The 14,438-nt window shown below is 44.3% G+C and overlaps 1 protein-coding gene across 4 annotated transcripts in view; it reads left to right on the top strand.

The window, feature by feature from the left end:
* The window catches only part of HDAC8 (histone deacetylase 8), an 80,790-nt gene that overhangs the window by 2,198 nt on the left and 64,154 nt on the right, over window positions 1–14,438 (top strand). For 3 of the 4 annotated variants that reach the window (XM_088444272.1, XM_088444274.1, XM_088444273.1), the window contains exons 3-4: window positions 2,754–2,884; window positions 12,837–12,978. In XM_088444272.1, the coding sequence (XP_088300398.1) occupies window positions 2,754–2,884; window positions 12,837–12,978 (273 nt within the window). Of the gene's footprint in view, window positions 1–2,753; window positions 2,885–12,836; window positions 13,001–14,438 lie in introns of all 4 variants that reach the window. The other variant, XM_088444275.1, reaches the window with a different exon arrangement.

Here is a 14,438-nt window from a genome sequence, read left to right on the forward strand (position 1 = left end):
ATTTTTTTCTTCTAAATAACTAGTCCCAGCAGGGGTACCTGAAAATGGGGGCTAGCATATTTAAAAGTTGCTAAAGTAAAGTTTTAAAAATCATGGAAAAACCAACTGCAAAGAAAAAAACACCTGGGGCATACTTGGGGACCCCCCTGGAGTCTATTTCGCTAGTTTTTATGTTTGTCCCCCAACTTTACACTTTTTCGCCCCAAAACAAAAGTACTTTTTGGGGGTGTTCTAATGTTTTTTTTTTTTGCACTGTTTACCTTGGGGGACTGTCCTAACACTGCACAGTGGTTCACGCAACTTTGCACCCCAGAACTGCACTTTTCCATTCAGAGGCGAATCTTTTCCGCCTATCTGAATGCATTGACTTTCCGCTTAGGCTAAAAGTCATTGCAATTGGATTGGACGGAAAGTTTCCGACAGGCCAAATGATGTCGTCTTTTCGTCTGCAATTGAATATGGCCCATAGGGTTAGAGTTCAATTAGCCGCGATAAGCTGCTTTCCCGCGAAAAATGTTTTAACGTGCAAATTTGTACTTCTCACGCAATACTATAAGCCTCAACTTTTCATGAGTGCAAATTCTTCATACTATTTTCCGCAAAAGTTTTCACCACCTCCGTAGTAGGTGAAAAGTTGTGCAAAACCCCTATTTTGGGCTAAAAATTTCGGGACTTGGTTATGTCCCACTGGGTCTAATATTACTTAATGACTAATTAGACAAAAATTATTTTTTAATTTACTTGGCCAATCGTAATTTTTGGGATGAAAAAGTGCAGGAAAATTGGTTAATTGCTGTGCGACAGGTGAGTGAAGGTGTTTTTTTTTTTTTTTTTTCTAAAAGTGTCTTGAAAGGGCACAAATATATACTTTTAGGCATTGTAATGCACCCCCAATTAAAAAAAAAATAACATTTATTTTGCCTAAAAAACAGTGAAATAATGATTGAAACCATGTATATAATAGCCATTTGACACATTTTATGAACCCCAAAAACTTTTATTATGACAACTACTAAACTTTTAAATTTTACATTCTATATCAATATGACTTTTTTGGGGGGTACAGGGAGACTTCCTGATTTTACCTATACTTATTGCGGCAAAATACCCCAAAAGTTTCACGCAAATGCCGCATCGTGACTTTTGTAATAAGATTTTGTGAAAAATGTGGAAGCACATAACCACGATAAGAATTAAAAGCCCATGAAGGGTGAGATATCTTAACGTGCATTCAATTATCGCAGCTAGTTAAATTCCCTCTTTTAATGTGTACTTCCAAAGAGGCAACTACATGCTGTAGTTGGTCTTGCGTAGCTCAAGCAGGTAGGACATCCATACTGAAATACTTCTTTTGAGAAACTGTTTTATGTTCACATCCACCTGAAGTCCATGTACAAAAGAGCCATTGCACTAATTGACAACTGTGGACATCCAACACTTGCATTAAAGAGTATAAAGGTGCATACACACGTAACGATTTTGTAACCAACGATTTTCTGTCAGATTTTCCCTTGGAAAAAGTGAACGATTTTTTGAAGTGTAATGAATGATTTTTACAACGATGAACGAAAAATGTTCCTTCCCTTAATGAAAATTGGTATGTTGGACAGTCTGAAATGGACGATAAACTACAAACGGGAGCGCGCTTGAACGATTATCGTTCATCGTTCTAACTCAGAAACTGAACGATTTTTTGAACGATTACGATGTCGTTAACGACAAATCGTTAAAATAATCGTTACGTTCGTATGCACCTTTAAAGATTATGGTAAAGGTCTCAAAACTGTTAATAGAGCTTCCAATACTAATCGAACTCATGGAAATGGAGGAAATTTTCCCTTTCCCTAGGCGGGTAAGCCAATATTCAAATGTGTTTCATTTTTTTTTTAATTTTTTTATTCTCTGTTTCAAACACCCATCGCAGAGAGCATTTTGGTAACTCAGAAAACATGGTGCAATCCTCCTTACTGCTGGAAAAACCCATATAGGAAGGAATTCTATTAGCCGCAACAACTTAAGTTATCGCACGTTCCACAGGTTTTTACTGCTTATCGCGGCTATGCACATCTGAGTTTTTCGTGCAGCCCTATTACAAAAGTCGTGAAGCGTCATTTGCGCAATAATTTGTTGTTTATTTAGCCATAAGTATATGTAAAAATGGGGAATCTGCCTGTACCCCCCAAAAAGACAAACCGATATAGGATAACAATGTAAAAGTGTATTAGTGTCCATAATAAAAGTATTTGGGGGTTCTTAAAATGTGTCAAATGGCTGTTATGTGCATGTCTCTAAAGCAATGCAATAATAATAGAAAACAAGTGTTTTTTGGCAAAATACATTTTCTACTTAAATTAGGGGTGCATTCTAATGCTTAAAAGAAGTAAAAGTATATATTTCTGTAATTTAAAGACAGTTTTAAAATAAACCTTCAAAATACGCCTTTAACACCCAAATGCAATCTTAAAAACATCTGTCCCACTCATATAGCACCCACATATACCTGTCATATCAATTAACTAATTTTCCTGCATTTTTTTCACCACAAATGACATGTCATTAATAGCCAAATTAAGCTAATTAAAAAAATATTTTTGCCTAATTAGTCATTGAGGAGGGTGTCCCAGTGGTTCTGAACCAAGTACCGACTTTTTTAGCCAAAAATAGGGGTTTTGCACAACTTTTCACCTAAGGAGGTAGTGAAAACTTTTGTTATTATGTAGTGGTTCATAACCTGTAAATTCACTTTCCCACAGGGTTGTAAAGCCTAACGTTGCCACCATGGAAGAAATGGCGTCATTCCATACTGATGCTTATTTACAGCACCTCCGCAAGGTCAGTGAAGAAGGGGACAACGATGACCCTGAGACTCTTGAGTATGGCTTAGGTAAGTGGAAAAATAAGAGTTATGGTAGATTTACCATTAATAACTCTCTTTCTTCAAGGTCCACAGGGATACCATGGGGATAATGTGGCTGGAGTTATCAAGGCACCAAACAGTTAAGCTTTCAGCTCCCAGGATGCCTCCTGGTCCTCCTCCAAATATACCCCGCCCCCGGCCACAGGCATTCAGTTCTGTAAACCAGCCCAGACAGGAGAAGGAAAGAGTAGAAGTAAGAACATCAGAAACAAGTACATCAGAAACACACTCAGAAATGAAGGAATCCGTGACCGAAAGAAAAATTGCCCAATGCAGCTAGGTGCGTCATGGTGGGTGCCCTGTGAAACCTATGGACCCCGAAGAAAGAGTTATCAATGGTAATTCTACCATAACTAATTTTCTTCTTCAGGGCCCATAGGGATCCACAGGGATACCATGGGGATGTCCTAAAACAGTTCCCCCTAAGAGTGGGGGACACTTAGGAAGGTAACCCCCCTTGTACGGAGAACGGCTTTATCCTGGTGAAAAATCTAAATTGGGGAGTGACAAGAAAGCGCTGCCAAATCAGAGATTCTGCGTGCAGAAGAGATAGCGAGGAGAAAAAGTGTCTTCGCTGTCAACTATTTCAAGTCTACAGAGTCCAGAGACCACTTCTCGGACCCAGGCATCTGTTGTTGTTTGATGACCGTAGTCCGCAAATTGAAGAAGTCTGCCTACCACCCTGGGATACAACAGGAGGAGACCTGCCCCATCAGGCAGAGGGTCTGGCATCCGGCATAGAAGCTGGACGTCTAGGCGGCCAGGACCTTTTAGTTTGCTGCTTGGTTGTCCTGCGAGAACTAGATGGCCTGGAGATTGTGTCCTTTTGCTCGTCCCTGAGGATGACAGGAACGAAAAGAAGAATGCCTAGAGTTCTACCAATCCCCCGTCCATTCTTCAACCGCGTTGGCTACCCGAGCCCCAGCAAAAGCTGGTCGAGTAACAACTCCAGATGATGAAATACTACTTTAAGACAGGTTTAAATTTTCCTATCTGTAGGATCTTTAAGAGAAGATGCCGATGGAATATAAGCAAAGTAGCATTCCTGACTAAATGTGTCACATGAGCATTCACAGTAGGAGGGATTTCCCACTTAGTATATTCAGTAGCTGGGAAAGGATACGAAGATGCTAATCTTTTCATAACATGGAACCGTTTATCCGGGTTACTCCATGGCTCTACCATAAGTTCAGTGAGCTGCTCAGATTTAGGAAACTCTGCTTTTACCACCTTCTGGTGTTTAAACACAGGAGCCTTCTTTCTAGGAGCCGGTTCATCATCCTGTATATTTAGGATTGATGTAACTGCCCTCACCAAAGAAGGAACATCCACTGTAGAAGGACGGTCCTCCTCTCCTGAGCTTAGACCCTGGAGAAGAATCTGGCGCATCATCTGATTCCTCTGATGATGCTTCTGAATCTATATGTTGAGCAGACTGATAAAAAGATAACCTCCGCATAGGCGTCTTAGTGACTACCGGTCTGTTCGCAACAGCCGACTGTGCCATACTCTGACTTGAGTTGGCATAAACATCCACCCAGGAAGGATGTATAGGAGGGACAAACATTGCATGCTGTGGGTATCCCATTAAAGGAGTAGCCAAACGATCCACTAGCTGCGTCATCACCTGAGACAAGGAGGACACCTAAGATGGCTCCTGTACCGGGACTGGTGTAATGAACTGGTGAGGTGGTTCTTTATAAAGGATGGTTTGTGTGCTGTCTGTTATAAAGTCCTGAGGGGACAAGCTCGACAACGGGATTTAAATGAAACCAGCTCCGCCTCTTGTTTCCCTTTCCTTTGTTACCTGGGTTTCAAGAAGGCTCTTGAATCTTTGCCTTTTGCGGGGAAGGTACTGTTTGGACCAGAGCTAGATGACTTAATGACTTCTCTGGCAACACTGAAGTCAGCTGAATTGGCGTCCACGACTACTCTTAAATTTAGGCAGTCGGCAGCTCTGTTCTTTCGCCCACAGTGTAGGGCGAAGGGTCAGCCCCGCAGGACACGTCAGCCCAAGAAATCTTGGTCAGGCAAATGTCCTACCTCCAAGCCAGATAGCAAATCTACTGTCTGATGGGGCGGGCCTCCCCCTGGGTTGGAGGCCGACTCCTACAGTTATCCCAGTCCTGGTATCAGACAACTACGGATGCCTGGGTTCGAGAGCTGGTCTCTCAGGGATATGCCATCACGTACTTGAGGCATCCCGCTCAGAGGTTTGTGGATACAAACCTTCCTTTAGACCCGGGCAGGGCTACCTCCTACCGGGAGTCTGTTGGGGGGCCCTCCTGAGGTCAGGAGTCACAGTCCTCGTCCCTGTGACGCAACATTGAAAGGGTTATTATTAAAATGCATTTTTTATTCAAAAACCAAATGGGTCACTTCGCCCTATCCTGAATCTGAAGTCTCTCAACATCCATGTGCCAAAATTCAGTATGGAAACTCTACTGTCAATTATGCTGGCGATGGAGCCTGGGGATTTCATGGTATCCCTGTACATACAGGATGCATATCTGCATGTTCCGATTGCACGATCCCACCAAAGATTTCTAAGATTGTGGTAGATCAGCAACATTACCAATTTCAGGCTCTACCATTCGGGCTGGCCACAGCTCCTCGAGTATTTTACCAAAATATTGGCAGTCATGACGGCTCATCTCAGGAGACAAGGAGTCAGGATATTGCCATATTTGGACGATCTCCTAATGGCACAATCTCAGGAGATGTTACAATGTCCTCTCCAGATGACCATTGTCGTTCTAGACGAGCACGGCTGGGTAATAAATTGGAAGAAGTTCTCTCTTACTCCAACTTAGCAGATGGTGCACTTGGGGACAAGATTGTGGCACTACAATCTCGGGTGCTCAGTCTGCTCTGCAAGCAAAGAGTGTCTGTACACTTGGCAATGCAGGTGCTGGGCTCCATGGTATCCACATTTGATATGGTGGCCTATGCCCAGTTCCACTCCAGGTCCCTGCAACAATGGATCCTGGCTCTTTGGGATGGTCATCAGATAAAGTCTCAGATGATCCGCATCTCGCCAGAGGTTCGGTTCTCCCATGCCTGGTGGCTGGAGACAACTCATTTAAACAAGGGTCATCCGTTATGGGTACCAGATTGGGTACTTCTCACCACAGACACAAGTCGGCGAGGATGGGGCGCGGTGACAGGTCACCACACATTCCAGGGAAGGTGGTCAGTGCAGGAAAGTCACCTACCAATAAATATATTGGAGCTTCATGCAGTGCACAGAGCGCTCATACTGTTGCAGGACCTCCTACAGGGCAGCCCTGTCCAGGTCCAGTCCGACAACGCGACAGCAGTGGCCTACATGAATCATCAAGGAGGCACACGAAGTCTGGCTGCCATGAGGGAAGTTGCAGAAATTCTGCGGTGGACAGGATGCCATCTTCCAGCAATACTGGTAATATTCATCCCAGGGATTCTCAACTGGGAAGCGGACTTCCTAAGTCGCCAGGACATACATGCCGGAGAATGGGCTCTTCATCTGGTTGTCTTTCAACTCCTGGTGGACAAGTGGGGAGTACCAGACGTAGACCTCATGACGTCACTTCACAATCACAAAGTCCCCAGGTACGGGTCCAGAACAAGGGACTCCTCAGCCGCCTTCGTTGACGGTCTGGCGGTGAGATGGGTTTTCAGGTTGGCATACCTGTTTCCAATCTCTCTCGCCTCCCAAGGGTCGTCAGAAAATTCAGGCAGGAGGGTGGCACGATAATACTAATAGCCCCTGCCAGGCCCAGGAGGCATTGGTTCTCTGACCTGACATGTCTGTCCGTAGACAGTCCACTGCCTCTACGGCCGGATCTGCTAGTGCAGGGTCCCTGCCTATATCAGGATTTACCTCATCTGGCTTTGACGGCATGGTTGTTGAGTCTGCCGTCCTCAAGGCCAAGGGTTTTTCGGCCTCTGTGATTCAGACGATGCTGAGGGCAAGGAAGCCTGCTTCAGCCCGCATCTATCACAGAATTTGGCATTCATTTTTTCTTTGGTGTGTTCACAGAAAATATGACCCTAAGATTTTCAAGGTCACAAGAATTCTTGCTTTGCTTCAGGCAGGATTAGACTTAGGTCTTCGCCTGGCTTCCTTGAGAGTTCAAGTTTCTGCACTGTCAGTTTTGTTCCAATACAGGATTGCCCCTCTGCCATATGTTAGAACATTCTTGCAGGGGGTTCTCTGGCTGCAACCTCCATTTGTCCCTCCGGTGGCACTGTGGGATTTGACTTTGGTTCTCAGGGCATTACAGGCTGCTCCCTTTGTACCTTTGGATACCTTGGATGTAAGATGGTTGACAGCAAAGACACTTTTTTTTTCCTCGCTATCACCTTGGCTCGTAGAATTTCGGACTTGGCAGCGCTGTCATGTCTCTCTCCATATTTGACTTTCCATCAAAATAGAGCTGTCCTCCGTACTAAGGTGGGTTACATTCCAAAGGTGGTTTCACGTTTCCATATAAATGAGGAGATTGTAGTTCCAGCCTTTCAGTCTTCAGACCTGTCTTCCCTGGATGTGGTTTGAGCTCTTTATATTTACGTGGATGGTACCAGCTACATCAGGAAATCAGACTCGCTGTGAATCCCATATAACGCAAACAGACGTTGGCTCGCTGGCTGCGTACGACTATTTCTCAGGTCTATACATAGGCTGGTCTCCCTGTTCCTAACAAGGTGACAGCACATTCTACTCTGTAGGACCGTTGTGGGCGGTTAGACATGGCGCCTCGGCTGAACAGCTGTGCAAGGCAGCCACTTGGTCTTCCGTCAATATGTTTATCAAATTCTATGCATTTGATATGTTTGCCTCCCAGGATGCTTCCTTTGGGTGGCGGTTTCTCCTCTCTGCACAGGAGCGTCCCCACCCTTAAGGGAACTGCTTTAGGACGTCCCCAAGGTAGATTCTGTGGACCCTATGGACCCTGATGAAAAAAATCAGTTATGGTATGACATACCTTAGATAACTCCTTTTCTTCGAGGTCCACAGAGTACCCTCCCTGACGCACCTGGCCTCAGTTGGGATCTGTTCTTTTGTTTTTTCCGTATCACTGATTCCCTCTTCTTTTGTTGAGTGTTTCTTGTGTGCAATGTACTTCCTTCTCCACTATCCGTCTCTTGCGGTTAGGCTTGTTTACAAACTGAATGTCTGTGGCTGGGGGTGGGGTATACAGGGAGGAGGACCAATGCATGCTGGGAGCTGCAAAGCTAGAGTTGTTTGGTGCAATGGATCGTTTCCACTACATACCCCAAGGTAGATTCTGTGGACTCTATGGACGTCGAAGAAAAGGAGTTATCTAAGGTATGTTATACCATAACTCTGATTTTCTCCGATGCTTGATACATCTCCTCCCAGGTCTCTTAGATTGCCGGGATTAGTAACAACTGTGGTTACTCTGTTAGCTGGAGACTCCATTTTAGTGAGAGCAGCAATTCCATATTCTCCAGCTACAGTGCATCCTTAAAGTATTCACAGTGCTTTACTATTTTGTTATGTTACAGCCTTATTCCAAAATGGAATAAATTAATTTTTGCCCTCAAAATTCTACACACAATACCCCATAATGACAACGTGTAAAAAGTTTTAAGATTTTTGTGTATTTAATATAAAAAAAAAAAAACTAAGAAATCACATGTATATAAGTATTCACAGCCTTTGCCATGAAGCACAAAATTGAGCTCAAGTGCATCCTGTTTCCACTGATTATCTTTGAGATGTTTCTACAGCTTAATTGGAGTCCACCTGTGGTAAGTTCAGTTGATTGGACATGATTTTGAAAGGCATACACCTGTCTATATAAGGTCCTACACTTGGTTTGTACTCTGACATGTACTGTCAAGCATGAAGTCCAAGGAATTGTCTGTAGACCTCCGAGACAGGATTGTCTTGAGGCACAAATCTGGGGAACGGTTCAGAAAAATATCTGCAGCTTTTGAAGGTCCCAATGAGCACAGTAGCCTCCAACATCTGTAAATGGAAGAAGTTCGGAACCACCAGGACTAGAGTTGTCCGGCTGTCTAAATTGAGCGATCGGGGGAGAAGGGACCTAGTCAGGGAGGTGACCAAGAACATGATGGTCACTCTGTCAGAGCTACAGCATTCCTCTGTGGAGAGAGGAGAACCTTCCAGAATGACAACCATCTCTGCAGCAATCCACCAATCAGGCCTATATGGTAAAGTGGCCAGACGGAAGCCACTCCTTAGTAAAAAGCCCATGGCAGCCCGTCTGGAGTTTGCCAAAATGCACCTGAAGGACTCTCAGACCATGAGAAATAAAATTCTTTGGTCTAATGAGACAAAGATTGAACTCTTTGGCGTGAATGTCAGGTGTTATGTTTGGAGGAAACCAGGCACCTCTCATCACCAGGCCAATACCATCCCTACAGTGAAGTATGGTGGTGGCAACATCATGCTGTGGGGATGTTTTTCAGCAGCAGGAACTGGGAGACTAGACAGGATAGAAGGAAAGATGAATGCAGCAATGTACAGAGACATCCTGGATGAAAACCTGCTCCAGAGCGCTCTTGACCTCAGACTGGGGCGACGGTTCATCTTTTAGCAGGACAACGACCCTAAGCACACAGCCAAGATATCAAAGGAGTGGCTTCAGGACAACTTTGTGAATGTCCTTGAGTGGCCCCGCCAGAGCTCAGACTTGAATCCGATTGAATATCTCTGGAGAGATCTGAAAATGGCTGTGCACCGACGCTTCCCATCCAACCTGATGGAGCTTGAAAGGTGCTGCAAAGAGGAATGGGCGAAACTGCCCAAAGATAGGTGTGCCAAGCTTGTGGCATCATATTCAAAAAGACTTGAGGCTGTAATTGCAGCCAAAGGTGCATCAACAAAGTATTGAGCAAAGGTTGTGAATACTTATGTAAATGTGATTTCTTAGTTTTTTTTTTTTTTTTTTTAATTAAATTTGCAAAAATCTCCAAAAAAAACTTTTTACACGTTGTCATTGTGTGTAGAATTTTGAGGACAAAAATTAATTTTTCCGTTCTGGAATAAGGCTGTAACATAACAAAATGTGGAAAAAGTGAAGCGTTGTGTATACTTTCCGGATGCACTGTATCTATTAATATGGGGCAGAAGATCCGCCAGCTCCATGACAGGCGTGGAATGAGCAGGAAGCATTATCAGACTTGTTATACCATGACTACCTGCTGAAGGAGAGGAGGCGCCTGAGAAGCTTGAGTTGGATTTACCCAGTCTATTATTAAAAAAAGTTTAAGGGGATGTTGAAGTCAGAGAATTGACAAAATAGTCATCTGGATTCCGGTAGCATTTACCCAGTCAGAGGATTCTAGTGATGCACAGTATGACGAATGACACTACCACTGAAGTGGAAAAAAGCCCTAATCCAAATCTCTGCATCTCCCCTCCTAAAAGGTAAAATTACTGGCAGTGGTAGTAGGGTGACAGGAGTACAGCAAAACGTATCCTAATCACTACTAAGTTATACAATGTACTAATCTAGCAACAAGAGAGCAGTGATTACTCCAGCAATAATACAAATGATAAGCAATGAAGAGCTATATTCAATAAAGGAGAATATGTTTCCTTACTGAGTAACATATTAGTGCAAACGGCACTTGTAGGAAATAAATAACAGTGAGCATGTAATAAAACACTATTTACAAATATGACTAAGCAGATAGAAACAATCATAAGCTAGAACTGGTATTCAATGTAAAAACAGTAGTTCTGGCAGATCGTCTTAGAAGAAAACTCTGGGCCTGATTCAGCAAGGATTGCTATTCTGCTAATACTCACGCAACGCAGTTGCTAATATCAGCGGTGATATGCAAATGTTTCCATCCGCATTGCGATCGCAGCCTGACATAAGGATGCCCACTACCCCTTACATCTGTATACTTTGGCAACATAGCAAAATAATCGGTAACATCGGACCCATACGCACAGTTAAGGCAGGTCAGACCTTCAGCGCACGCTATGAGGCCTCAGGCAGTGTATGGTATCGTAGTGGATAATTTATGCACGCCCATGCAACAGTGTTGAAACGCGCTGGCACGCCTGCGTTCGCCCGAACACCCCAACCCCTCCCCCCCTGTCACCACCCACAATCGACACTTCCTGTTAATCATTCTGCTATGGGTCTGCGTCACCACTGCGATCGCAGCATCTGGATTGCGCACTGCGATGCATGCGCAGTGCATAATAATTGTCCGATTGCGTGCGTATTAGCAACTGCAATTCTTGCTGAATCAGGCCCTCTGTCACTTCTGTACCTGGAAGCTGCTGGTCTGTGATCAAAAGGTCCCCAGCGAAGAAGAGCAGGTGGCAAAGGGACAACACAAATAGGAGCCTAGTCGCAACAATCAGTCCAAGATTGCATCCACTCGGCAAGGGTAATTTTTAGATCTGACCAGGACAGATAAGAGGAATCCCTTCACTTCCCTCTCACTTCCAGCAGTAGAAAAATCGTTTGCAGACAGCTGACAAAAGTCAAGGCCGCAACCAACAGCTCACAGGTACAGTTTGTGCAATTGCATAACAGCAGATGGCTGCAAATTGCAGTTGGAATAGATGTAAAAGAATACAGATGACTGGTCACTAGCTATAGCCCTGCACAGCAGCTGCTGCAAAGCTGAGTCCGTGAGAACAGGAGCAGCTAACGTTGTGCAATTAATAGAAGCAACAGAGTCCAGGGACAACAATCTAGGACTGTAGGGAAAGTGTATGTCTTGATAAACCTTGAATCCTATGATAGCAGGTCCTGAATAATCGATCAGCTCCTGGATGTTGGAGGTAACAATCGGCACAGTCTGGCAAACCAAGGTGCATGGGACTTTTAGATGCCGAGTCAATGTCAAGATGGCAAAATACTGCGAGAGACGGTGGTGGGTGATCATAGATCCCCGAAGCCTCTTCGGCTGGCCTCCGATGCAGATAGTAGATCCAGACCCGGTACTGTTGAAGGAACAAACCTAATGGTGCATACACACGGTCAGATTCTCTGTCAGATCTGAACGATAACAATTTAAAAATCGTTCAATCGCTCATATCTGAAAGAAGATCAGACATGTGAGCCTGCAATGATGAACGATGTGCGTGCCCGCATAACGATATCTGACATCCGATGTGTTTGCAGTCAAATTTGGGCGATTCCGTTCATTTTAATAGTCTAAAATCGTTCAAAATGTTGGTAAAATCGTTCTTCTGACATAACTGACCGTGTGTATGCACCATTAGTTTTGATATGTTCACAATTAGTAATGAGACCTGTTTCTTAAAGTCTGAGTTAGCATGCTGGTTTACTGGGGCTCAGATAAAATACGGTCAATCTTGGTGCCCTGCCCACCGGAAACCCATTTTTTTTTTTCCTTCTTCGTTCTTTCCTCTCTCAATAATTGCCGCTAGTTAGGTAGTTGTGTTGTGGTGTGCATTTGCAGTGTTTTATTAATAATGTGTATTACTTCCTTGCATAAATACTCCCTTTAGAATTTGTTAGTGATGTCTTATTCATGAATGGTAGAAAATGAATAAGTGTTGCACAATTTTCTAGCAGAATTCTGTTAGGCACCCTGTATTTAGGTTATTGTTTGATCACCTAAACTTTGGCTTCTAATTTATCTCTCTCCGTGTAACTTTACAGGTCGCTTAATGTTCGTGCTCATTTTACATATTCTGCATACAGTTACAACGCTAAATCTGCTATGTTTGGTGCTGGGGCTTGCTCTGTAGCTTTTTAATGAATAAATTAAGCAATTAAATATTCAATAAATTACTACAGTATTTTCTGTTGGCAAATACTATAGTGAAGATTAACATTTGACTGTCCTTTTTTTTTTTTTTTTTTTGTTTATTTTTGAAACTAATGAAATGCTAGTCAGAGTGTATGAAGTCCATCTTTCTGCTCATGTGTCTGCTTTGAAATGTTTCCAGGCTATGACTGCCCCATCACTGAAGGGATCTATGACTATGCTGCTGCTGTAGGAGGAGCCACACTAACTGCAGCCGAACAACTGATGGAAGGCAAAGCCCGTATTGCCATTAACTGGCCAGGTGGTTGGCATCATGCTAAGAAGTAGGCATTGTGGGAGCCCTGGGTAAATTCAGCTGTAATAAATATATTGCCTTTTAATGGCTAATTTGCGAGTTGTAATCTAAGAGATACAAATTGTACGTCTGCATATCTTTTATGTATGTTTCATATTTTTTGTAAGTTTAAATGCAGTTTTCTACTTCAGGGTCCATAGGGCTCCACAGGGAGACAATGGGGTGTCGGTGGCACTAGGAGGACTGGACATAAACAGCAAAGCTTTTTCCTGTCACATGATGCTTCGGTCCTTCCCCCTATACCCCGCCCACAGCCTGAGGGCAACACAGTTTTCGTTGGTGTCTGGCAGGAGCTGGACCACCGTTAGAACAGCGGACAGGTAAGGCAGATACCCGCTTGCGGGGACCCGCGTCTATGCGCAGTCTTGCCTGCGGTCTCGCGCTGATGTGGACACTGGTTAGTCCGGGACTCCACTAGACCACCAGGGCATTAGTGATTTGTGCAGTAGCCCTAGAATATGCATTTCCCTATGATTCTTCCAGGGAACAGCTGTCATACATATCTCACAATAGAGATGCAGCCTCCTATTTAGGGGAGGCGGCTTTGGATACTTGCTTCCTAGCTTCCAAGGCATCTGCTACTTCCGTATTAGACTGCCGTATTATTTGGCTTCACTCATGGAAAGCAGATTCGGAGTCTCTGCCTTATTCTGGGGATATCCTGTTTGGCCCAGAACTGGACAAGATTGTAACTACCTTGGCAGCTTCCAAGATGTTTTTTTTGCTCTCTGCATCTACTACGAAGCCTCGGATGTCATCCTTTCGTCCCCAAGGAAAAACTAAAGGTCAGTCCTTTCCACAGCAGTTGGCATCCACAAAGACCTCCAAGCCTAGGACCAAACAGGCCTGGGCTACTAGATGTCCATCTACCAAAGCTGAGGACTATCAGATTTAGGGGCGCTTTCCTGTCGCTCCCCATTTCTAATCTTTCATCCGGACTGGGCTGTTCTTCGAACGCGCCATGGCTTCCTTCCCAAGGTGGTCTCTCATTTCCACTTCAATGAGGAAATTGTGGTTCCGGCCTTTCAATCACCAGAACTCTCGGCCGGGGAGTCCTCTTTGGATGTGGTCCGTGCTCTAAAGATCTACGTGAACCGCATTAGTTCCATCAGGACATTGGATTCCCTCTTCATCCTATATGGATTCCATAAGCAGGGATGGCCAGCTAACAAACTCTGGCCAGATGGCTTCGCATGACTATCTCACAGGCTTACACGCAGACTGGGCTTCCTGTGCCGGCTACAGTCTCTGCTCATTCTATTCGCTTTGTGGGTCCCTCGTGGGCAGCCTGCAGTGGTGCGTCTGCCGAGCAACTATGCAAGGCGGCCACGTGGTCTTCTGTCCACTCCTTTTTTAGGTTCTATGCCTTTGATACTTTTGCCTCCTAAGATGCTTCCTTTGGGCGCCGGGTTCTCCTCTCAGCTCAGG

This window comes from Taudactylus pleione, unplaced genomic scaffold, assembly GCF_031769625.1.
Source record: "Taudactylus pleione unplaced genomic scaffold, aTauple2 ptg000352l, whole genome shotgun sequence".
NCBI lineage: Eukaryota > Metazoa > Chordata > Amphibia > Anura > Myobatrachidae > Taudactylus > Taudactylus pleione.